This window comes from Gymnogyps californianus, chromosome 8 (assembly GCF_018139145.2).
Source record: "Gymnogyps californianus isolate 813 chromosome 8, ASM1813914v2, whole genome shotgun sequence".
Classification (NCBI taxonomy): domain Eukaryota; kingdom Metazoa; phylum Chordata; class Aves; order Accipitriformes; family Cathartidae; genus Gymnogyps; species Gymnogyps californianus.
This window is the reverse complement of record NC_059478.1, coordinates 29,584,814-29,607,545: the sequence shown is the minus strand read 5'-3', so window position 1 is coordinate 29,607,545 and position 22,732 is coordinate 29,584,814. Positions and strand designations below refer to the sequence as shown.

At 42.2% G+C, this 22,732-nt stretch overlaps 2 protein-coding genes across 2 annotated transcripts in view; one reads left to right on the top strand and one right to left on the bottom strand.

The window, feature by feature from the left end:
* The window catches only part of CC2D1B (coiled-coil and C2 domain containing 1B), a 35,672-nt gene extending 30,922 nt beyond the window's left edge, over positions 1 to 4,750 (top strand). Inside the window, exons 23-25 of the mRNA XM_050900693.1 lie at positions 902 to 992; positions 1,735 to 1,865; positions 3,582 to 4,750. Coding sequence (XP_050756650.1) covers positions 902 to 992; positions 1,735 to 1,854 — 211 coding nt within the window. The 3' untranslated portion in view covers positions 1,855 to 1,865; positions 3,582 to 4,750. The remainder of the gene's footprint in view (positions 1 to 901; positions 993 to 1,734; positions 1,866 to 3,581) is intronic.
* Positions 4,751 to 6,941: 2,191 nt separating this feature from the next.
* ZFYVE9 (zinc finger FYVE-type containing 9) overlaps positions 6,942 to 22,732 on the bottom strand; it is a 60,996-nt gene continuing 45,205 nt past the window's right edge. The window contains exons 11-19 of the mRNA XM_050901120.1: positions 19,863 to 20,087; positions 17,328 to 17,410; positions 16,508 to 16,612; positions 13,625 to 13,775; positions 12,070 to 12,150; positions 10,527 to 10,689; positions 9,264 to 9,369; positions 8,064 to 8,240; positions 6,942 to 7,200 (exon numbers count right to left, since the gene is read on the bottom strand). Coding sequence (XP_050757077.1) covers positions 7,039 to 7,200; positions 8,064 to 8,240; positions 9,264 to 9,369; positions 10,527 to 10,689; positions 12,070 to 12,150; positions 13,625 to 13,775; positions 16,508 to 16,612; positions 17,328 to 17,410; positions 19,863 to 20,087 — 1,253 coding nt within the window. The 3' untranslated portion in view covers positions 6,942 to 7,038. The remainder of the gene's footprint in view (positions 7,201 to 8,063; positions 8,241 to 9,263; positions 9,370 to 10,526; positions 10,690 to 12,069; positions 12,151 to 13,624; positions 13,776 to 16,507; positions 16,613 to 17,327; positions 17,411 to 19,862; positions 20,088 to 22,732) is intronic.

Sequence of the window (22,732 nt, the reverse complement as noted above, 5' to 3'; positions counted from 1 at the left end):
ACCTCCAGACTCTGTAGATTTTAGTTGTTTATCAAACCTTTTGGAGACTGATTCAGGGAAATGCTTGGATGCAGGCAAAGAAATCCAGTGCTTTGAGCTGAACACTTCCGTGGAATTAGTGTGTTTTAGCCTTAGCTGTTGCCTTTTGGAGGAGTTTGTCTGGATAAGGATTGCACTACCTGTTTCTGTTAAGGTAAAGATGGATGTCTTGCTGGTAAAACTGTTAAACAGAAGTGACTGTAGCAGAGAAAAGTTGATTGTTTTCCTTGCACGATAAAATGCTCTGTGTTTAATGTCAGCAGACTAGAAATTCTGAAATGGTAGTTCTTGACTGTTAAAACTACCAGTACGAAGGTGAATCAAAACAATAGCTGAAATGAAATGTTCTTACTTGTTGAAGTTGAGCGTTTTATCAAAATGAAACAGAATGATTCATGTGACTTTTTCCCAATAAGTAGCTTGCCAAAACCAGCGTGTGCCTGTGAAATGTTTGTTTTGATGAGATGCAACTTCCTTGGGAAGTGTTTCAGCCTGTTCTATTAAACAGCCTGTTGCAGAAGATTGCTGTCTGTCCTGGCTGTTAGGCCATTCTTCCCTGTTGCCCTGTGCACGGACGAAAGCTGCTGCCATTCCAAGTGATTGTTTTTCTTCACTACTGTCCTCATCTTTAATTTGCTTGCAAGAGAATAATTAAAAAAAGTACTTCCGTATCTTGTCCTTGTAGTCTAGTTCACTAAGGGTTTGCCCCTTGCGCCCTGGTTTGTAGGGTTCTAGTAGCATGTCTTGAGTAGCCCTCCTGGATGTGGTGATGGTGCAAATAGTGATGACCTCTTCGCTTGCTTTCTCTTTAATGTTCTGAAAAACCTTACCCATTCAATTAAGGAAGATTTCTTTGAAACAGGTCCTTTTTCAGAAGTGACAAGCAGGTGGGGACAGCACACTTGAAACTGGAAAAGCTGGAATCAGAATGTGAAGTTAGAGAGATCATCGAGGTATGTTTTCTGGGTCAGGTGTGTTCTTCTAGTTAGTAGTATTTGAACACAAAGGGAAAATGAGTATTTGCATTGCATAAATGTATCTGTATACAGGTGACAGTTTTGTATTGGATGAGTTCGGTAAACAATGGGCTGTTCTGTCTTGTATCATCTCTTGAAGCTTGTCTTAGGTGTGACTGTTCTGGTACTGGGAGCTTGTTGGGGAATCTCTTCTGCAAATTTTCTGTACCAAGATAGTTTTCTCTGTCAGGACCAGAAATTCAGGTGATTCCCAAAAATATTTGTGTTGGTAGCGAACAGGTCAAAGGGTTAAGCGAAGACTGCCTGAGTGGATAGAGAGCTGCCGTAAGATCCAGTAGGAGATCGCTAAGTGGAACTTCAAAAAAAAATAATCCCTTGGGCTGCATCACAGACGTGCTCAGGACACCGCTGCCCTTAGCGTCCTCTGAGCTGCCCGTGGAGCCCATTGGTACTTCGGGGGCTTGGTGCGCGGCAGGCAGAGGTAGCGCAGCCATGGGTACGGCTGCCTTGCACGGGTTGTGGGGGGGACCTGCTCTGCTGAATTATGAATCCGGGGAAGCACGCGGCTGCGACACCTCCCAGCGTTGCGGTCACCTGCAGGTGGTCTCTGTCATCTTTTAGTCATGGGGAAATAAAGTCAACGGTTGCCTGAGGCACTGTAGTTTGACGTTATCGTTCGTATGTGCGCTAACTGCTCTTCTTTTTGTGGTTCTTTCAGATTTTTGATGGCAGAAAGCCCACTGGAGGGAAACTGGAGGTAAAAGTGAGACTCAGGGAGCCCCTCAGTGGTCAAGATCTTCAAACAATTACAGAAAATTGGCTGGTCCTTGAACATTAGTTCTATCTGAGGTATGAATACTGCGCCTAAGGACGGTCTGGCCAGAACTTGACAGGGCTACAGATAAACTCTGCTTGAATAATGTCTTTTGTTGACATTGACCTAATTACACAGCTCTGGCTTTGATACCATTCATCTTTATATTTGTAGTGGTGAGTTGACATAATTTCAGAAATGAGGTTACAGAATCTCTGATTAGTTTGTATATCAAAGATGCTGTTTCACAAGCACTTGAAAGACAGGGAGAGCTTCTAGCATCACCTTTGTTTAGAATAATCTTTAGAAAATAAGATTGACGAGTCCTTTCTAGAAGGGAGGGTGCTTTCTGTCCACCTTTATTGTTAGCCAAAAACCTTTCAGAGTTAGCAAGGACCCTTCTTCCCCTACCAGAAGGTAGAGAAGGGCATTCGTTTGTCCCATGGAAGTCTGCTTGACTTCATCTGAAAGGGAAACTGTTGGAGACAGGCTTTCTTCCGGATACTTGAGACTTCTGGGCAGGGAGAAACTGCACAGTTGAATACAGGCTACCTGAAGAACTGCGCCTGGTGCCCTCTGTGCTCGTATCCTACAGGAGGGGAGCTGTGTGCTGCCGAAGGGGCTGTATATTAGAAAGATGAAAAAGAGGTAGGCTTCCTCTTCTTGCCAGCCTCTACGGAAATTGCTTGGTTTTGGAGCTTGTCTTCCTTTCTCATACTCTGCTTTTTTAGGTATCACAAATTCTCCATTCTTAAAAAAAACAAAAGCAAATAAATACCAACAATTCTGGTGTCTTTTTTTTAAAGTGATTTACTACGTAAAGTTACTGAAAGATAAGTACCAGAAGTCCATCTGCCTGTGGAATCTGTAATTCAGCCTACTTCTATGTCTGTGTCTGATGTTTGAAAGAAATTCAGATTAGTTGGACGCAATCACTGATATCCTGAAAGTTGGGTCCTCGCTTCTCCCGCAGCTTATCTTCGTAAAACCACGGAGAGGACACTGACTCGCTAGGGACAGTCAGTTCTCCCTTCGGTGTGCGTGCAAATTGCCTGCAGTCCTAGGGTGTTATTGGCGGGGGTATGACCATGTTGATCCCTTCTGAGCAGGTATTTATTGTACTGTGGTAGCACGTAGAGCCCTCCTCTTGGACCGTGACCTTGCTATATGAGCGTGGAACAAACCTCACTTTTTCTCCTGGAAAACAGATGATGTGTAAATACAAAGTTTCTAATAAGTAATCCCTCTTCCTTTGCTTGAGGTCCTGAAGTCTCTCTGCTCCCTCTTCCTTAGCGTATTGTTTTGCTTTGCATTTATAATGGCAGTTAAGCTAATATTCATCAGCTTCACAGCGACATCACCTGTTTGCCACACTTTTGCTTCCAAATTGTCGATTTTACAGATCGAGAGGTCTTGTTTCAGTCCATGAGTCTGAATTTGTAGCACCAAAGGGCCTGTTTGTCTAGTGCTTTCTTCCTCGCAGCCAAGGAGGTCAGTAAGCTGCCCGTGAGCCCCACAGTTAGGCTGTGAGGGGCGCGTTTGGCCGTTCTGAAGTAACAACTTGGCCTTGTGCCATGACTGGACACCTAAGCATTTTCAATCACTAGAGCTTAATAATTTTGCTCCATTGATTTTTCTAGTTGACCATCCAGAAAATTCATGTCAGCTTTTTAATAGAATGTGACCTTGACTGGTGAACGTCTGTTAAGTACTGCATCAAGTAATGTTGTTGTTTTTTGTTTTTTCCCCAGATCCTTTGGAATGTTAAAAGATGTGGGATGAACGTATGTAGAAAGATGCTGCTAGCTGCAAGCACCAAAGATGTTAAACGAATGCACTACTGAACCTAATGTCTATTTTGATAACAGCCATAGTGCTTATTAATAACTTTAAGGCAAATGTAAGGCTCTGGAAATCTGCTGCTGCAGGGGATTGTTAACTAGTCTACACAAAATAGACAGAATTGCCTTAATGTGGGACTACTAATGTAGCACCAGGATGAATGTTACATTAACTATGCATAGCGGTGTGTGAAAAGTTCAGCCCCTTAAAAATTCCCTGAGGCAGTGCAAAAACTTTTCAGTCAAGTCACAGGTAAGACCTTTACTAGAATTCATTTCTTCAAGCGTATCAGCAGCCGATGTGGTACAGTGAACAGTCTGCTACTGCTTTTTCTGTTCTCTCTTATCAAAGCCTGTTTGGGTTTTTTTTTGTTTCCTAAAATAGAGGAGAGAGAACTCAGGCAGCAATCTAGTGGCAGCGTGTCCCTCCTCTGTGCATGCCATTGCAACATGGAGTTCAATGGGATGTTGCCTTTCAGAAGAAAAGAATGCAAGACTTCTTAGCAGCAGGTGTTTACAGATCTACATTTTTGTTCCGGCTACCAGTTGTCTGCCATGCTTGCTGCACTGCTTGTTCACTGCAGCCCCGGTACTGTGCCTTCATCCTTTTTCTTTTTTTTTCTTTAAATTTAAAAAAGGAGAAAGAAGTACAGTAGACTCTGCTGCTTCCCGAATGTTCCTTGTATTTTTACAAAAAGAGGCTTTTACAGTTCTTCCAGGTGATGGGGAAAATAGCCACTCTTTGTCATGTAGAAAACTGGATTATGACTATTTTCAGGAATGCTTTTGATCAGCAGCATACAAAAAATGGTACCAAATATGTTTGTGTTTTTAAATCTCTGTGAGCTAACAGAAACGACTGATCTCAAAGGAGAGGATGTGCCTGCACTGAGGAGTTGGAGCGCTCCTGCACCAGCTGTTTAGGTAGGGCAAGTTTGTCGACAGAAAAAGAGTCCAGACAAGTAAGGCAGCGCTGCCTCTGTCTTCCTGAGCAGATGAAGACAATACAGTGTTTAGTTTTTAATTTCAATAAATTTAATATACAAAACTACATGTTGAAAATAAAAATATAATATGCAGTTTTTTGCAGTGTTAACTAACTGAATTTTAAAAGTACAATTTTTTTCTAAAACAAGTACTCGTTTCTTAACAACATGGTAATTAAGGTCATTTAAAAGGCTATGGTTGAAGCAAACATGTCAGTCACCAGTTGATAGTGTTTTGCACAAACATAATCCAAACCTAAAAGACTTTTGGGGCAAAGGAAGAGAAGATAAGAGATTTTTCACCTCTTTTACTGCATTATTAAGCATAACAATGCAACTAAAGTAACTGGAAAGCTGCTGCTGTGGCAAAGCTGGAGTGCAGGCTCTAGAAGGAAGATTATTACTTAGTTTATGGAACGCTCTTCCAGATACTGAATCTTGCCTACCCCATGTAGTGCTGCGCTGTGTCCCAAAGTGTGCAAAAACAGCGTGCAGAGGGGAGTCTGAAAGTAACCTCAGTCCTGCTCCGCTGCACAAAGACACGGGAAGGCTAGGGATTGGGTCATAGCTTAAGGGTTGTCCATCATGAAACGTTAAGTAAGCCGCATTAAGCCAGCCACCTTTTCCCAAATGCCAGAGGTAAGGTTTCACTTTGATGTAACACTTAAAAGGGTAAGTGTAGTAGTGTGCTACCTCTTGCTGGCCAGCTTTTATTTCTGGAGTTGGACCCCAGTTCTCTGGCCTGCCTTCTCCCAGTCTCGGGTGGTGACAGCTGCAATTTGCAATATTGGATTTGTCAGACTTTGCTTTTTTTTAAAAAGCAGTAGCCATTTATTCACAAATGCACTCTGTACATATACTCTGCTGTCTTTACATAAAATACATTGCTACATGTACAGTTGCCTTTTCCTTTGCCCAGCTAATGCTGTATGTTTGTTTAAAAAATACAGTATCGGTCTCACGGTAGCCTTGCACTTCCCTTTATATTTGAAAGGACATACAGCAAAAACAAAATACTCCCCGCTGCGTCCACCAGAACTGACGGCGAGTAGGGATGATGCAAGGTCTGAGAATACTGTGTTCACCATAAATTAGCCCCTCTCTTCCCAAATTAATTTTCTGTATAGACAGGAGGAGAAACCTCCACCCCTCTCCCCGGGAGGGACTCGGAAGAGCTGCTTTGCATGGCTATGGCTAAACCAACCAAACCCCTTCTCCTGCTTTCAGCTCTTTCCACTGCTTAGCAGCTTTCCACGGAGCCAGTAAGAATGTGGAGCCACATTTCCTCTGGCCGATTCTCAATTCCAGCTTCACAATGGCGTGGCAGATGTGAGCAGCTGCTTTCCTTACCAAAGCCCTCTCAGGTGAGACCAAGAGCACTGGGCCAAGTGCAAGTGTTCAGAGCTGACCAGAAAGCCTTTTTCAGCAGAACATGCAAAAACAGCCACTCTATACTTTTATCACAGGTAAGCTTTTACATGGTGCTGCTAATATGAGGTGCAAGCTGTCTTGTATTACATGACACTAGTGGTACACTACAGCATACAGCAAGGAGGAGACTTAAAGCTGCCCTGGGTGTTACTTTTCTTTAAAAAGCAGGACCTACTGGGGAAGAGGAATGAGATATAACTGCACTTTAGGGCTAATACTTCCTCTGCTTCGTACAGATTTGTAAACAAAATACAGAATAGCAGAGTTGTTCTAGGAGATTATAGAAATCTGCCGAGGTGATGGGTTCGTATAGTAAATAGAGGAAAAAAGTAAACTAGCCTATTACACAAAACTGCAGTTTACATAATCCCGCTTTCAGAGAGATGCCTGCCCTTCTGCTCAGTTGGACGCATATACAAATGTAGTTATGGCTAGGTAATCTTTCCATATCTCTCAAGGGCTACTCCAAACGTATTTCAACCAATAATCTGGTCAAAATAATGTAAACGTTACTTTTTAATGTCTACAGAATAACCACAAACGGCATTATGATGAGGTCAGAATGGAGGTCTTGATTGTAGTTTCTTAATGTCCATCTACAAACAGTACAAGATTGGAGTTTCACTTTTTATTTACGCCCCAGTGATCTTTGCACCCGTTTGAGCATTTAGAGTACATGACTGTAAGTCTTTAAACATGAGCATTTTTCTAAACAGTAACAGAAGTGTATTAGCTGCAAGGATAGCATAGCCATGTTGTAGTATAGAAGCTGCCCTGATCCTCTGTTTGTTGACAATGCATAGAAGATTTAGAACTATGGAACAATTGTCCCTCCCTCCTCCCCCCATCCCCCAATAGTGTTAACAAAAGCTTAATTTTCCAGTTTTAAAGTGCAAATGATTCAGATACAACTGCTGCTGGAACAGGTCTGAACAGAAAATGAAGTCCTCTTATGAGATGTTTTCCAGAATATAAAAGATGAGCTCCATTATGACTGGCCCCTCACTCAACTGACACGCCCCGCCATGAATCACTGGAACTAAGGCACTGTCCAGGTCATTCATGTATTGAGAGGGCAGTGGCTGTCCATTACTCCCAGCTTGATAACCAACCTAAAAAATACAAAGTAAGAGTGGGTTTTACAGAGAATAGGACACAAGGCTGCGATTCAGTGGGCAGTAAGGGGAGTGCTGTGCAGGAGGATGAGCTGTGTGAGGGGCCGTGGCCTCTGCCCGGGGAAGTCGGGCACTTAAACGGGGTGTAGCAGGCACTAAAGCAGCTTCTCCACTTTTTTTTGTGCTTCTCTGTGTTCCCAGTGGCTGCCTAGACAAAAGTAGCCTCTCTTTTCCTACTGCTTTGTCAAAGCAGATCATTCAGATCAGCAGGAACCACACCCTGCGTTATCAGATTAAATCACGCAGTATTTAAAAGCTGGTTGATACTAAGAACACGTCCACTCCAAGGCAAGGCCAGCTGTCTTGCCAGGAGACCCTTATCTCTGCTTGTAGCTTTTGCTGTAGAGCACTCTCGAGGGGACCTTCCATCTGCTTCTCTGCCTCATGTGTAGTGTGATCTTTTAATAACAGCCGTGCTTGTCAATAATGCTTTATGCTCACCCAGGAATACATTTAATACACTCCTGTCTTGAACTTCTGGTGGAAAGGCCCATTTGGGAGTCTTCTCTGAGCGCGTGGCAGCAGGCCTGTAACTCACAGGGCTGTTCACAGGTCTCTGACTGCAGAGCAGGTGCTGCTAGTGGCACGTGGGGGTCAAGCCCGCTGTTAATTCAGGCTAGGCACTAGCTTTCCAGTTTTAACAGATGGCCCAAAACATGAAACAACAGTCGGCACCACTAGATTAGCATCTGATACTGGTACTGCTTTAACCGAGAGAATGGTTGAAGTGGTGTGTTCCCTTTCTGGGGAACAAACAAGGGAAGACCCCCCCACTTAAACCGAAACTATTCAAGACTTACTTGATCTGAGTCAAGTGTAACACGCAGACCTAGCTTCGTCATTCCATCTTCTTTCAACAATTTAAGATGAGGACAGAGAGCTAAACAGAAAGCCTTTGCCACGTTTTCAGTCAATCTGCTGTGATCGGCTGGGTCACTCAGACCATTATGTTGCTCATCATTTTCCAGGAAAAACACCTGAAGGAAAGAGTTAACACAAGACAGACATAGCACTTGGCTTTTCGAGAAAATAAGGTTACTGAGATGCCGTTTAAACTTTTTACCAATGAAGACTTAAGAGCTGCTCAGGGAAGACCAGCAAAAGACCCTGAAGACAAGCCACCTTAGGGGGAAAAAAATAAAAAAAAACTTCAAAAGAAAGATTTAAATAGTCATGCTCTCAAAAACCTTTCAGTTCTGGTCAAAAGCCTCATTATGGAAATTCACTATGTATTGCACATAGTTTTTAATAAAAACCTGCTTTTAAACAGATGTTAATTTCAGAAAATTCACATTTTTAGTAGAAGCCATCCCAGCCTGAAGATTTGTACTATTGTTGTCACTGAACTTGTCTCTGTTGAGCCCAACTGACCTGGGAAAAAAGGATACTAACGTGGCAAGCTGCAGAGTGAGTAACTTGGTTCTTCCTGGGCAGGTTAAGTGAAACATTTGAAGAAATCTTTTAACGTTAGCATTTGTGTGCTGGCGGAGTCACAGGTAACATCAGCTATGCAAGCAGTTTCTGCAAGTGATTTATGCCAAAGCACTTTCATTTTAACTTGCAACATTTTAGAGAAGGTGGCTCAAAATAACTTTTTTTTAAAATAATTATTAAGGTTTGTCTCCATTTAAAAAGGTAGTTTTTAACACAAATGCAGGTGAAACCAACTGTTACCTGGGGTAACACAGTAAGCAAGTATTTTTCCGGTTCCCGCCACGTTCAACAATCATCTGGAGAAGAGGTGACCAGTGCAGAGCAGGCTGTAGAGGCTGGCTGCGGTAGCAGCCTGAGCTGCGCATCAGTGATAGGGTATTTTATTCTGCACGATGCCGTACTGAATCTTTCCTCGCAGGTAGGAAAGGCAATACAGGTTTGTTCTGAAGAATTTGCCGCTTTGCTTTTGGTGAGTAGGGAGAGCAGGTCGAAAGGCGGCTAGGCGGTAGTTGCAATCCCAAAATGCCAAGCGTTGGTTTACATGCAGCAAAATTTGACTGACTTACCTCTGTCCACCGAATGACCTTTCCGTTTGCCTTGTACTCTGAGCCATGAAATATCTTCACGCTTGTTATAGACTCCATTGATTTGCCATCAATAGGGCTTACAACACTGGGAGGGAAAAGGGTAAGTTCCGACTTAGCAGAAGACATAAGCTGAACAGAGACCATTGCAAAAGAGAACTACGTTGGGATCAAAGGGCAGCTCCTCTGCTGCGCCTGATCCTCCAACTGCCTCGCTGCACGTTTTTTCATAACTGAGCGTTCTGCAATTTGAACTGCTACTACACAGCGCCTGACCACATCAGCTTAATGGGGCATAGACCAAAATTGGCCTCAGGAGGGAACCCAAAGGCTTCTCTCGGGGTGCCAAAACCAGTGATCTTGAATGCAACTGCTAATTGTGACGATGGTGCTGGGCCCGGAGCTTCATCGTGAGCTGCCTTTCTGGAATGGGCTCCCACGCGAGCAGGAGGGAAGAGCCAAGAGGCAGCATGCTCCCTGCTGTCCGCTGCAGCTCCTGCCCCCGACACCCGCCCTGGTCAATACGCACAAACGAGGTGCAGGAAGGACCTTCCTGCAGGTTTTTCAACAAAGCTTCACACCAGAGCCGAGATCTCGTAAGGTGCTAACACAGCAATGAGGTGTTTCATACAGATTTGATTTTTATTCATTTGTAACCTCAGTGTAGGCCAGCAATACCTGCAACACTACTTAGCCCAGAATTTAATCACAGAACCCAAGACTGACCCGGAGAGCCTGAAACTACAGCAATATCCTTCTTTCTAGATGCTGAGTCCTTAAATGTTGTACCCATCACAACAGCACTTTACTGCCATAAATACTTAAGCTGCCATATACATCTTTCTTTTGGCTTAACTCTCGAGAGCCCAAATACACTGTTGATGTTCAGCAATTTTATTTCCAGCACTACTTAATGCAAGCTAAGCACCAAGAGAGCAAAGTGACCACAATATGCAGGGTTCAGCACTGAGCGTTGGAGACAGATCAGTGGTTTCCAATAACAGGATATTAGCAATGGCAAAAAATCCATGGCATTGACAACTTTCTAAATTGATGCCCCAAAGCTCTGGTATCTCAATTCCATTTTCATTACATTTAATTGCATCTTATCACTCAAAATAGAGACACAGGCATGGAATTCCTATTGATTTGAAGACTCATGCACCTTATAAGATCAATTAAAATTTTTAACAAATACAGTCAAACAGTCACCATTCAATGTCAAGCGATTGCTCCTCTACTTACCCCTTACTAAAGTTTTTATCATCTTCTATCCACTGAATATGAACGTGTTCCTGAGGATCTTCAGCATCTACTTTGCCACAAGTGATGGTGAAGTCTTTCATCTCTCTCAAGGCCTGCCTCAAAGAGTCCATGTTCTCAGCAGTTATCTGGACCATTACTCCATCTAGGGAACCAAGAAATCCTCATAAGCCAAGATAAGCCACACTGAACAGAGCCTATATAAAAAAAGAAATAAACATCCTTCTTCTTTTTGCAACAGAAAGGTTAAACATCTGTGTTAAGACTCATAGGCAGCAATGTTACATAAGACCATTTCTGAACGCTCGGATTCCTAAAACATAGCACTGATGAGCATTGACTAGGGAAAACAAGGATGATGTGAACTCCATCTACCAGGTAAAGTCAGCTATAGCAATGGCCGCATTAGTTTGCCTCAAAACTTGACACCTGCTCTAGGCAACCCTCAGAAACCCTGTGCGACCCCCCTCCGTTCAGCTATCAATCACCTCTGTTGGCACTGGAAGCAGCACTCAGCGGTGACAGTTTTTGAGAAGTCAATGCTTGCCTGACAGCGGCAAAAGATACAGAATTTGAATTGGATCAGTCTAAATTACTGCAGAAATAACTCAGGAATGATACACTTCCCAGTGTACAGGCTCCTTGCCTGAATCCACCTGTACCTCTGTCTTGCACTAAACCACCAATTTAGACACAGAAAATGGTATAATGACCTGCATATACTGACTTGCAGTGAGATGGCTGCTTTTCAGCCCTGGGTGACCACTCGCCCATGGACCGCATGCTCATACAGCTGCAAGCTTTCAAGTTGGCGCAGCTTAAGGAGTTCCTGCTCGTCAGTAGAGCTGTGCTAACGGACTGCACACGTGGGCTTCTTGCATACCTCACTCACAAACTGCAAGGAGCACACTTAAAACACTACTGTCTGCACTGTCACATCTGCGGTGAGGTTAGACTACAAAGTTCTGTAGCTCAGCTAACAAGCAATAACGGCTTTCAATCCAGTGTGCACAGTCGGCACTTATTTCTGTGATATGACAACTGGTAAAAGAAGAACAAACCAAATCGGAGAGGTACCAGCTCAACAAGGTTGACTTGTCATGTTCTGATCTGCCCACATACAAGCATATAAACAATGCACATTCATAATCTTGCATAATGCAGAGCTGTTTGGGAACAGAGTAAGTTTAGCAGGGCTTCCTCTCCTGGTCAGTGGATTACACATTCCATATTTCTTAGGCTCACAACTTCCTCATTCAACCCAAACCAGTAAACTGATCACAGGCTCACAAGCCAGGTATTTCATATCTTACCCTCATTTTCTTGTGTCCCTGTTCTACAGCATCTGGACAAGTTCCTCCTCATTAAAGGAAACGGGTTTTTTTGGCTAAAAAGTAGGATAAAGCTGAAGCAGCAGCAGCATGATTCAAATGCCCAAGGCATAACAGCAGAGCCCTGATAACTACAAAGCTGGGCTGTGTTACGAGGGAAGCAGGGTGTTTTAAGCAAGCAGTTCGGTTCTTACCTTCTACTATACTGGATTTGGCAAGGTAGCCTGAAGAGGATTTTAAAGCTCCACTGAACACAAAGAAGCTGGCACCAGTCACTGCAACAACAACACCAGGAGTGATTTAGTGAGGCTTTTGTCAAAACAATGCCTTACACAAGAATCGGGTATCACAGCTCTATCATCCAGAGAGGTGATTAATCTAAATCAGGACAAATGCTGCTTAGAATTATGGTGACGTTAATGCACATCACAGGCTTGGATACAGAAGGGCAAAGCACCCAGTTATTTTCTAAACTGGACAACATTTTTTGTCAACCTTAATAAATGCTCATGTTTCATCACTCTCCCTCTCCCCATACACACCTCTAAGTTTCAGGACTACTAATTTAGGGTAACTAAGTACATAATTAACTTCTAAATGTTCCCACACAGCTGGCAAAGATTGTGAGCGAGCTGTTTACGGATCACACTGTAACACCAACCCGCTGGCAAGGCCTCAGCTCAAAGCCACCTGATGTAAAGTAAAATTCTCTTAAATGACTGCTAAGCATCATGAAATTCCTGCTGGAAATCCCTCTTCTTGTCCTATATGTAAAATGAACAGAAGTCAGATAAAACCATCAGTCCTGAGTGACTCACTGGACTCACCAGCATACTCACTGGAGAGACTGGGAATAATTGCAAAACATAAAAGTTGGCCTCTGTCTTGCTTGTTCTTATTTGGAGATAGTATAAATGTCTTTGCCAGAAATCTTCCCCCAAACCACAACATTGAAATTCTCAGCACACTGCTGCTGCAGCCTTTCAGCCTACTCTAACAAAAATAAAGCCTGGAAATTAGACGGTCTAATTGAGGTGAACACGAGGAGTTTCTTGAAGATGATTAAAATGCTGCTGTTGTTGGTTATTCCTATTTACCTTTCTCTCATACTAAACCTAATCTTTCTCCTTTCACATTGTATACGTCAAGCACAGGCAACCACAACCTCACCTGTAGTCTCCAATAATGCCAAAGACAGCTCTCGTTATTAATGTAGAGATGTTGCCTAAGCCAGTCACAGCACCGTGACCTCTGGAGCACCGCAAGGCCTGAGCTGTATTGTGCAAGTAGTATTACCATATTTACAAGGGAGCAAGCTGTTATGTGCTTTAGTTTAGGTCTGCTTGATCTATGAAGTTGCTAGAACACCTCTCAGAAATTCAGAACAGCACCATTGACCTAGAGAAGCGTGATGTGGACTGTACACAGCATGCAAACCGCGCAGTGTGCCCCCTGACATCTGAGATCATGGATTCTGCAAGGGGGATAAAACACCAAGGGGGTAAAGGGCCGACAGAGCAACGCGTTACTATTCCTTGTGTTGCATGTCTGACTCACAAAGCTGCCCATTCGGTAACGCCAGCAGTCAGAATTATTTTCTCTGAATGTCTAACAGAAACTCAGTGAAATGCAGACAAACCCAGTTCTGACCGATTCACAAAGCCACATGCTGGAACGGTAACACAAACGGCAAAGAAGTGATGCAGAGCGCCGGGAGGGAACGGCCTCCTCGTGAACCCCCGTTCTCACCCTTCCTCGGCTGATTATGGATGCTGATGGCCTGCGTCTGGTAATTCCCGTCATCATTCTGAACACACACCAGATGCGAGTCTGCTTTCTCATTGAAGCACGCTCCCCCTGCTAGAACATGCTCGTTGGATTTGTTCATGGCTTTCATCATCTGCAAACAAAAAGGTTTACCATTTCTACCCTGTTCCTCAAGCACTACCATAAATAGGTGATTCTTGGAACAGTTAATAGGACAGAGCACGCTTCTCAACAGTACTCATATTCTCATGTCAGATTTTAGCACTCAGAACCATAAACTGCTTTTGAAAAGATGGTTCAGGTCTTAGACTGTTTAGATGTTTTAACGTGCCACCTTTTATGTAATTAAGATAAATGGTATAAGGGATAGCTGAGCTATATAGGTTGCAAAAGCTATTATCTCTAGCTGTTTTAAAAAAATACATTCACAGGAAAAAAACATGAGAAAAACATTGGGAGGAAATATCTGGCTTGTTTACACAACTACAGTTGCTTATGACATAAATCATAAATGCTGCCTCCACAGTTCAGTGCTAGACTGGCACTCAGACTTGTGGCATTTAATCCTGGTTCTGCCATGACCAGACACCAAAGCTTTAGTGTCTCTGTGCTTCACCTGCATGAACTGGTGAAACTGGGATCAATGTTCCCCATTTGAAGACTTCTTTAAAAGATCTGAATCATAGACATTCAGAAATAATTTTAATTCTCTGCAAAGGAGGCCTCCAAAAAGCATCCAAAAACGTTTGTGATATATCTGCACTTCAGTTTTGCTGATGGTCATCTAACATCCACCTAGTTACATGCCTTGACAAAATATTCTTGTAAATGATATAGCTTCTTTCCTTTTCTCCTCTCTTCCTCTTCATGGAGGCTCAGACTATGAGATTTTTGATCCAAAAGAAAACTAGGGGAGTCATCTATCTCTGGAACTTGTTTCAAAACCAAAAATTATGTTTGCTTAAAAGAAAAAAAGGCAAATTAAATTACACATGCCACCCCCCCCACCCCCCCCCCAGTGAAAACCCTGATGAGAAGGAAAATGCTGAATTATTTGACATCTCTTAACAGTGCTCATACTCCCATCCTCTGCTGCCTGTAGCTGATAAGCATGCACGCTACACACAACACATTTGTCTCAGTCTAACATAAAATCTTAATTATAGTGTCAGGAACATTAGCTGATGCTTGCTATTGACAAATGTGCACAGGTGTAATGTTTGGGGAGGAAACTTAATTAAGATTTTGCATCAGACGACAGTGTATTTCATTATCTAGTTTATCATGTCATGCTCCAGAAACAAGATTTTAGCTCAACAGCAGCCGTCTTTATGGAGCCCAGCAGTTGCCTTCAGCATAACAAGAAAAAAGTGGACATGGCAACTGTGCTTTGTAACAAGGCAACTGATTAAAAAATGACAGTTCCCTTTGCTGAGGGACTAAACAGGCAACTAAGTATCACTATAAGTTGTAGAAAATTTAAATAATTTTGAAGATAAAAATACGTATTTAATAGAAAAACTATATATTAATGTTTAATTTGTTAATTACAGTCTGAATTCTCCACATTTAATCCATGCATGAGATTTAAAATGAGTTTTTCACTTTCTAGATAGTTTGAGTGACACTCTTTTCTAATTAAATACTGCTTTACATGGGGAAAAAGTAAAGATCTTGTGGTTTAATTAATCTTAACTCAAACTAAACTCAGATAAAAAATTTCTACTAATTCAACCTTTCAACTGGATTGCAAGCAATAACGTTAAATAAATAACACTTTCTCCATTTAAAAAGTTGAATCCTTGCTTCACACTGGAAAGAGAACCCCGGCACGATGCAGAGATTTTGCTAAGCTGCATAACACAGGAATTTCCTCCCAGTCCAGCTTAGCGCAATGTCTAACACAGAACAGAAGCTAACACGCTTGCAAACGCCAGGCACAGCTAACACTAAACTGCATCTTGTGTGGCAATCTGTATTTCATTCATGCAAACTTTCCTGAGCTTTTCCATTTTCTCACAACGGCATCAAGAATTAATACACCTTTTAACAGACCCTTTATCTTCCTGCTTCATCAGTTTAATCTTTTTCAGACTTCACGTAAGAACGCTTCTTCCTTTTTTTCAATTTATTCCTTTATTCTCAGTGTTATTTTACTCAAATGCTTCTTGCAGAGAAACTCTCTCTTGAGACAAAGGTGTATTCTGCTCTGGTATTACAAGAACTTTTACAAATACCATTTTGCCCAGGAGGTTTGCTCTCACCCCGACTGCTGATTGGTTTCAAAATACCAAGTTCCCCCCTCCTCTTCAGACAGAACACGAAATCAATCACCTTCTCCATTGCGCTCTCTCATTAGTGTTCAAATACCTTCTCACCCAGCTTTCTCAACAGCACTAAATCCTAAAGACGCTGACTGATTTTCCCACACCAGAAATCAAGTATAAAATTTAGATGTTGAGAGAAATTTTACATAAACAGCAATCCAACAAATACTAATAAATGCTTTGAGTGTGCACACAAAATGTAGATGAGAAAAGTTAATGCACGTTTTCCTCCTAGTTTACCTCAAGTGTAAAGTTTGTCAACTTATTTGCTCAAATCAAACCAGTATTGCACTTTATATGTAAACAGTTAAAAAACCTGAAGAAAAAGAGTTTAAGAGTTTAATTAATACTAAATTGAATTGCATTCTTCCTGTGAAACCACCCTCATGCACTTTCAAAAGATGCACTCATCATGCATTTATCATTTGCTTTTGAGGCAGTTTTCCCTAGTGGTAGTGAATAAAATACAACTCCTTTAGATCCCAGGTCCTCCAACCACAAAGAAACTGTACACAAATGTATTTCTTATAAGCATTACCTCATTATATCTGTTGCTAGGAATTTTGATGCTGGTTTTTCTGACTTCCATATCAACCACTAAACCTTGGACCACAGGCAGTGTGTACTGGTAATTTCTGAAGTCCTGGTAATTAAAACAAGTTTTTAAAAGTTAGACATGATGATCATCATTAACACTGTAGGTTTCATAACTATCCTAGTGACTACTAGTTAGCCCATTAAAATAATTGTAATCAGTGACTGAAAGGCAGGGAGGGATGGAGACATCACAGCTTGTAACCTACATAATCAAAGCACACAAATGAAAAAACATCATCATGACTGTTAGTCATTTCACTGATTTTCTTACATAAAAATTAACATTTTCCAGCCTTGAATGTCATCACTGTATGTAAGAGAATTTGCTCTCTGTGTTCTGTTACTGGATAGAGTTACTAGTTTTTCTAGCAGTGAGACTGAGTCATGCATCGAAGAGAATTTTCTATATTGAAAATATTAGCAAAGCTAATAACTTCGCTTCAGTTGAAGTGCTGTATAATCAGAGCGCTGTGACTGCACACTGTGATGACCCAGCACTTCCGAGCAACTAATGCACTTGTTTCAAGACCCAAACATTCTCAGGTGGCCAGGTTTTGGATGTTGATTTGGGTACCTGTTACAATTCACCGTGTTGTTGAAAGCTAACATCCAATATCAGTAACAGCAGGTAAATTCACCCAAATGCCCACTATTTCCTCGTCATCTTCTAAGCCTGCCAGCTACTACGTGCAACAGTACAGTTCTCCACACATTGATCCATTCACACCGATGCAACGTGCAAACTCAGTCTCGGCACTTACTGCAAGAAGGTTCATAATCGTGTGTCCAGTCTCTCCAAACAAAGGCTTACGAAATCTGACACTAAAAAGTGGGCATGGATAAACTAGGACAAAATAAAACAGAAAAGGTCAGATTGAAATTTACATACTGAGATTCTGCAAAAACAGACTCAAATACAATCTCCTCAGTTGAATATGGTAAACAGCAGCAAACGAAGAGACTGGAAAGAAGATGAGAGTTTAAAAAGCAAAAGGGAAGAACGGTTTAACGTTATAATGCACCTTACACATGTGTCATGGCTCCTTGCCCACCACGCTAGAAACAGTAAGAAGAACTATGTGGAATGCTTAAAAGTGCTACACTGCAAGACTGAACCTAGAGATCTGGACACTGACTGCAAAGATGACCTTTCTAAATGCTTTTCTCAGGCTACTTCTTGGAAATGGCGTCTTCCTTTTTTATGACCATCCTGCTGCTCTCCACTATAGCATCATAAGCCTTTAGCTTCTGTGGCTGACATGTGTGACATTCAAGTGATAATACAGATTATTTCATTTTCTGTTTTCATGATTTCATAAGAACGTGGCAAATTCTCTACAGGAGTACGTCAAAAACAATTAAAAGGACATTTACGGTATGTCAGCAATGCAAAATATCTGCATTCCTTGGCTGACTTAGCCATACTTGTAAAACACCTATGATGCAATTCAAAGTGTAATGTATGGATCTGGCTGCATTACATTATGTTGCAGCAGAAGCCATAAAAGTGCTTGAAACATGACTCATGCAGTAATACGTAACGCCAAGGTTTTCTAAACGCATGTTTGAAGGAAGGTTCCTCAGGCAAACACTCAGCCTGATTTCCCAAAATGCCACACATCTTCACAGTTCCCAGTGTAGTCAGAAGGGGCTGCAAAATGCTCAGCAGGTTTGAATAACATCATCAGGATTTCCTGATAGATATAAGCTCCAGCTTCGGCACACTGATGCGATATCTGGAAAGCATCACGGCTCCTTCCTACACACGCACCATACAGCTGACCAACTCATGAACAGCGTCCTGAGGCACCAAGAAGCGCTGAATTTCCTGTGTCTGCCACCCTGGCTGCATACAGCAGCTCAGCTACATCCCAGACGCACTGAATTCCCTGAGCTTGAGCTGTATGGTTGATCTGCAGATGATGAGCGGACGTTTTCTGGACGTCTAGCAACCCGGAGTGACTCCTGCATCTGATCTGCTGCACATCCAGCAGTACTGGACAAATGGCCGAAATGTGACAATTCCACCAGAAAAGAGAACGTATCCAAGGAAACCTGGGACACAAATGCAGCCCCTTCCGAGAGGGGACTGAGGAAGTGACCTGCAGTCACAACTGTCACAGTGCAAGTGAATATGCCTAAATCCGAACCACAGCTATAGAAATTATTCAAACCCCAGCTTCCCAGCATACTCAGAGCAGGTATTTCCATTTGTGAATATCAAAACATTTGTTTCTGTGCTCAAAAACAGATGTCACATCCAAAATATGAGCATCTTTGTTTTTCTAAATGTTGATGGCAATAAATGCACTACTTAAAAACCTCGTGGATACACACAAAAACTTACACACTCTTAACATTAATGTTTCTTTGGACAAGTTTAACCTACAGTCCTCATTCTCAGAAGGCAAATTTTGAAGATTTTCTTTTTCCTCTCCAGTAACATATGTATTTTATGAAAAATTCCCAATGTTCCCTAAACATCACAAATTAAATTTACAAATCCCTATAAAGTATATTCTAAAACTTATTTTGTTAAAAAGTTCTGGAAAAAGTTTTGAAAAAAAATTAACAGCAGACCATTTTCATAGTAATTCAGATTTACGAGATGTGCCAATTAAAACAGCAGATGAGCAAGACACCAAATTTTTGGCCCATCGTGGTGGACAGACTTCCACTAATCTCTTTGCTCCAGCGATGGCAAACGTCTTTTGAAAAAGATTTTATCCTAACTTTATACTAATTTCATGCTAACTGCTAAGATTTTGTCCAGCTGAAGCACTCTCTCCAGCCTATTGGTTACTATTTGCGACAGAATTTTTGCAACAAACTGCCACATCAGTTGCCCCTGCACATATATTGTTATTCTCTGGAAAACGAGCGTGGTTTTAAAAACCGAAAAGCAAATGCTCTTTCATTTCAGCACGGAAAGAGCTTAACATCTCAAAGGCTCCCCCTTGTCCTAACTACAGCAGCTAAATCAGACTTGTTCTGCACATAACTCTCTTTCAGGTCACTAAGTGAACTACAAACAGCTATTCAGAACTAGATTTGTCTCCACAAAAATATCTCTCATCAACCAGTACAGTTGTAAAAAGGCTGTAGGGTATATCACAACCTCAGTACTGCTGTGCTGTTAGTTGGATGCAATGCGGGTATGAAACACAATTTTTACTTGCCCGTTTAAGCTTGTGTGGCTTTGACAGGTAACAATTTAGGGCTGGGTGTGTGTCCTCTAAACTGGAATATATTCTCCTGCAGAAAAAATTGCATCTAAAAGAATGCATGTTACTTACGTCTGTATTCAGCTCCAAGTCTCAACATCAGCCGAATGGGGAACACTTTAGCCCAGGGAGTCTCCCATTTCTGAATGAGGATGCCAAACAAGTACGGTGGGGTTGGGAGCACCAGGTCTTGCAGGGACTGATACGTAGCTGCAACGTACAAGAACCCTCCATGTTCTTTGCTTCCAAGGAAGCTCTGGCTGAAAAAGGAGTGTCCCAGGTTGCCAACAACGTTACCTACGAACAAAAATGCTCATTACTTCACTAGATTGAGAGGTATATCAAGAATTTAAAGAGTTTTTCAGAAGGGAAAAAAAAAAAATCCATATTCAACTCACTTTGCTTCCTGAAGCATTAATGTCTATTAATCACACAAGAAACAATGATTTGCCGCACACAGGGGCTCAGGTTACCTCCTGTGCAAAAGTGCGTAATCTGTTACGGAATAACTGCTGTAGACTACGGCCACCAAAGCCACAGTATCTCCGGTTTATCCACCTTTGGTGATACATGTACTCAGTGACTATCACTGGTAGGAAGTCAGTTTTGTAGGAACACGCACACAAACCTTCATTTCTGCACCTGACTGACTGAGCCATGCCTGCAAGGGTCACCAGGACAGTACGTACAACCACAGACCTACCACCTCTCCTGGGGGGGAGCAGGGAGGGAGACGAGCCTCAATCATTTCTGTGATCTGCCTGTTTCATGGAGATCTGCCTGTTTCAAGTAGTAGAGGCAGTGTAACGGAGGGGATGATGCATCCCGGGGATAGCCAGGGAAGAGGAAGGATAGCTCAGGCCAGTATTGCTGCTAAGGAAGTGGTACCTGCAACCTCCCCCTAGCACTACAAAAGCCCCGAAAGCAAGCCTGTTTTCAGTGTCTTCCAGATATTCAAGGGGTTTCCACTGCAGAAGCTGCTGTTGACTGAACTAAACTTTTAGATCCAGCTGCGATTAAAGGAGAGATGTGCACCTGGTCAAACGATTCATGCCCGCTGGTTGTCCTTCCATTTAGGCAAACCACTGGGGTGCCTGCTCAGACACACACTGAAGATCTGGGTCATTTTAAGAATTACACAAAAGAGTGTTTATTTAATTAGTATACTTAATGTAAAATGCAACTGAGAGAGACACAGGGGAGAAACATCACTAATTTTTACTCACATTTTTACTCTTTGATGCTCTTAATTTCCAAAAATGTTTACACTGGAACGGCTGAATGACTCTGAATGTTGATTAGATTATTATAGCATCCAATGCAGCATTTAATGTTGAAGTAAAGAACCATGGTGTGATTCCTTTTATCAAATGACAACAACAGCATGCAAACAATGTGCAGAACAGCTGATCACAATTCTCCATAGGAAGATGTGAATATTAATAGTGCCGATTTGCTCTCAGAGAAAAACACAAGTAATTTCAGAGAGCGTGGTGTGGTTGATCACACCACTCAGAGGGATCGCATGGGTTTGAGGTACACTTGCAGACCTCCTGGGCTTCTGCAGTAATCCCAGGCTTTCCCACCTGCAGACAGAGAGACTGCTAAGTAGGAGTTTCTGCTCTGTCTCCACCACCTCATAATGGAGTGTTTGCATTTGAACTCAAGGCAGCGATGTGCATGTCTCCAACATGCACATCAACTGGACAGTAACTGGAGGGTTTCTCCCTTTTACGCACAAGAGACACACACAGACACACAAACACTAGGTTTTAAGTAAGCAAAAACATAGTCACAGAAGCACAACTTTGACATCCTCAGTAATACAAGTATGATCTTCAAGTTAAGCCTTCTCTATTTTTATACTGCAAAACAGCCTAAAAATCATACACAAGCATTTACAAATACAAGAAAAATAAATACAGTAGGTACAGTTTTGGCCAGCAAAGGAAAGGTTAACCAATGAGTCCTTTCAAGTCTTGTCTTTTACACTGAACCCCTATGCAAGTCCCAAGTCATAGCAACTCTCCATGAAGCCAGCACTGGCATGAGAATAAGAGCTCTTCCTGCTCTCCCTCTGGAGATGTGGCCATGCTACTTTGGACCCCTCCAGACCACCTTGGCACAATCACCACCAAGTATTGCTTCCTTCACATGACCTTGGGACCTCCAGCTTTAAATATAGCTACTGGCAGGTCTGTAAACAAAAGGCTTCTTTTATACTCCAACTAACAAAGAAGTTCAGGGGTTTCCTTGCTATTCAAATTTGTGGGCACCTTGGTGGAACTTTTTTTTTCTGTACCAACAAGATGCTGCACAAACTGAGTTCTCAAGTTCTCTGTTAAAAGGTGACAGGCTTTGGTAGCCCAGGAACCCCATGGCAGGGTGCAGCTCATTTGTAGCTTGCCACTATCCTGCGAAGTTGATTTGTAATTTTACAGATACACACAAGCCAGAGCTGACACCATCAACCCAGATCAAATTCCAGAACTCTTATAGTGGCTACAATTTCTGTAATGCTCAGCTGAGCATACTTGATGAAAAGTAGGTACTGGTCAAACTGAAGGACTAACATGATTAATAGCCACGTCAAATGTTGTCAGCTGCTCAAAATCATTGATCCTGCCCACGTGCAAATGCATTTCTCTGTCAGCCTGTGCTGTGACATTATTGCCTGCTCAGTGAATACACTGCTAATGCACCAACTCAGGCAGCTTGCTAGTGAGCGCAAACCAATGTATCAATTGGTGTTCATGAAAAAGATTTTCTCTTACCTAAAATAGCTGCTGGCACCTTTCTATCTCAACTCCACTCGTTTGCTTTTGCAGTTCCCACCTACCCCCACTAATCTCCTCTTCTTCATTTATACTTCCTTTTCCCCTTCCCATCTGTTCTTATCCAAATAGAAGTTACAGGCCTGATATTAAAATTACTTGGTGAGC